General features: G+C 31.7%; 1 protein-coding gene across 1 annotated transcript; it reads right to left on the bottom strand.

The window, feature by feature from the left end:
• Nucleotides 1-275: 275 nt before the first annotated feature.
• Nucleotides 276-1,894, bottom strand: LOC106477931 (the record flags this gene model as incomplete). Its single annotated transcript, XM_013938444.2, has 2 exons — nt 1,629-1,894; nt 276-383 (listed from the first exon to the last, which is right to left on the bottom strand). Coding segments are annotated over exons 1-2 (307 nt in total), but the record flags the coding sequence as incomplete, so codon positions are not given.
• Nucleotides 1,895-2,153: the final 259 nt, after the last annotated feature.

Raw genomic sequence — 2,153 nt, 5'->3', positions numbered from 1 at the left:
ATTACTAAACCATAATAATGGCAGTAAAACAACATTAAACATTATTACTAAACCATAATAATGGTAGTAAAACTAATTTTCGCAGGAACTTTGAGTGAAGGTCATCAAGTATTTATCAACTTTTTCACTCAAGAACAAATAATAAAAACATCATTACAGTGTTATATTACCACAGTAATATGTAGTACATAGTAACAAAATTGATATTTATTTATTCATTCATAGTCTAAAGTTAAAATAAAGTGATCTAACCCTATCGACAAATGATAACATACCATTCATATGAAAATGTTCTGGGTCACTTGCTGGTAACGACAGTTGTTCTGTCATCCAATCCAACCATTGCATTACTTCATCTTTATTCCATTGACGAGGGTCTTCTCCTGATGATAACAGAAATAAAGCTTCTTTTATTTTGGTGCTAAAAGTTACACATCCATTCATATATATATATATCTAATCTCTTTATTATCTGATGAGGTTGAAAGTAAAATCAATTGTCTAGATTCTCACCAACATTATAAACGACAGTCAGTTATCAATACTTAAGATAGATGCATATGTTTACATGTTTAATATGAAGAATTTATTTAAACAGTTTGTGATTTTTATGATAAACAAGATTCAGTATCTTAACTGGTTTCTCAACAAATGAAGAAGAGCGCCAACTGGAGCTTTCTTGTAGAATTAAGGTCAGAGTTTAAAAGAAATCCACTATTAGAGTTTTGTGAGTGCTGAACCTGACCTGAGGCTAAAGGCTTAAAAATATTAAACATGCTCAAAAATGGACGAAACCTTTCTGTTAAGAAATGTTTATAAAGTTATTCGTAGCTGTTATAATTAATTACATCAGCATTTATTGCCAGCCAATCATATTTCTTCCGTTTTTTTAATGCAAGTTGAGTCACGGCCAGAATAACTATATGACATAAAGCGTACGCACAAAATAGTAACCTCGAGCGATCTCACAAAGTACGTAGACAATAAATAAAACACGACCCTTCCTTCTTTTCTGGATCGGACTATGAATCCGGGGATTCATGGTTTGCGACTTGTTTCTGGACTTTAGGGCAGTGGATGTCCTATAAGAGTGAACATACAATTCTAGTATAGCATGTCAAGAGAGGGTGAAATGTGATGTCAATCATCTGGTCCAGTGGTTCCAAATTTATTTATTGTTATTTGGTTTGCAGAACCGCGGGATTTTTTTCAGGGGGTGGGGTTCTACTGATAACATAATAACAGTATAATTTAATGAAACATAAAGATAATTATAATATTAATATTAACCACAGACTTACCATTGTATATTGTAATATGGTAGGTGAATCTATTTTTGTGGGCACAGTTCTGTGATGTTGTGTGTAATATTTGTCATTATAATAATTCAAAAATCCGATCGAACTCTACAAACTAGGTGTATAAAGTATAACGATTTACATCTCTACATTATTAACATCCAGTTTCTTTTATCAATTTATATTTTTTACATGAAAGTTATTTTCTATTTTCATTCACGAGTAAGTTCTATTCCATATGATAATATAAAAAATGCATTTTCTTTCATGTTTTTTTTCACATTCGTATAGTTTAGTTTTCCCCTATTTTTCTAGTGCACAGTCACTTACCTAATCCATTAGGTAGCAATGATTGTATATCGACAGGAGGATCTTTATCGTCTGCAGAGGTAAAACGTTGATTCTGACGAACACCAGAGGCCGCCACAGGCATGGCATAAAAAGGCATGCACCGTAATCCAGAAAGTGAAGAAATCGGTAGTGAAAAATAGGCTGAAAGAGCTGCGTCTGATGCAGACGATCCATCCATTGGGAAATTTTCCCACTGTTCAGAGAGGGCGTCCCAATCTTAGAGTGATTACGTTTGTCTTAAAATTATTGGTCTGAAAGAAAAATAACGAATGATTTTATAAAAATAATGTAAAAGCATACTTTTATTTAACAAAAAAAAAAAACCGTTTTGTATTTGCTGTAACATTTATCGATGTTTGGAACCAATCTCTGAAGACGGCTCTTGGATATAGTATATGTTAATATAATTTTCGTATGTTATTAATATTTTGGTTGAGGAAATTTTGTGTTTTAAATTATATGTTACAAGTAATAAAAAAAATGTTACATACATAAAGAATAATG

The sequence above is a fragment of the Limulus polyphemus genome, unplaced genomic scaffold (genome assembly GCF_000517525.1).
Source record: "Limulus polyphemus unplaced genomic scaffold, Limulus_polyphemus-2.1.2 Scaffold105461, whole genome shotgun sequence".
NCBI lineage: Eukaryota > Metazoa > Arthropoda > Merostomata > Xiphosura > Limulidae > Limulus > Limulus polyphemus.
The sequence above is the reverse complement of the archived record's forward strand: the minus strand, read 5'-3'. Positions and strand labels throughout refer to the sequence as shown.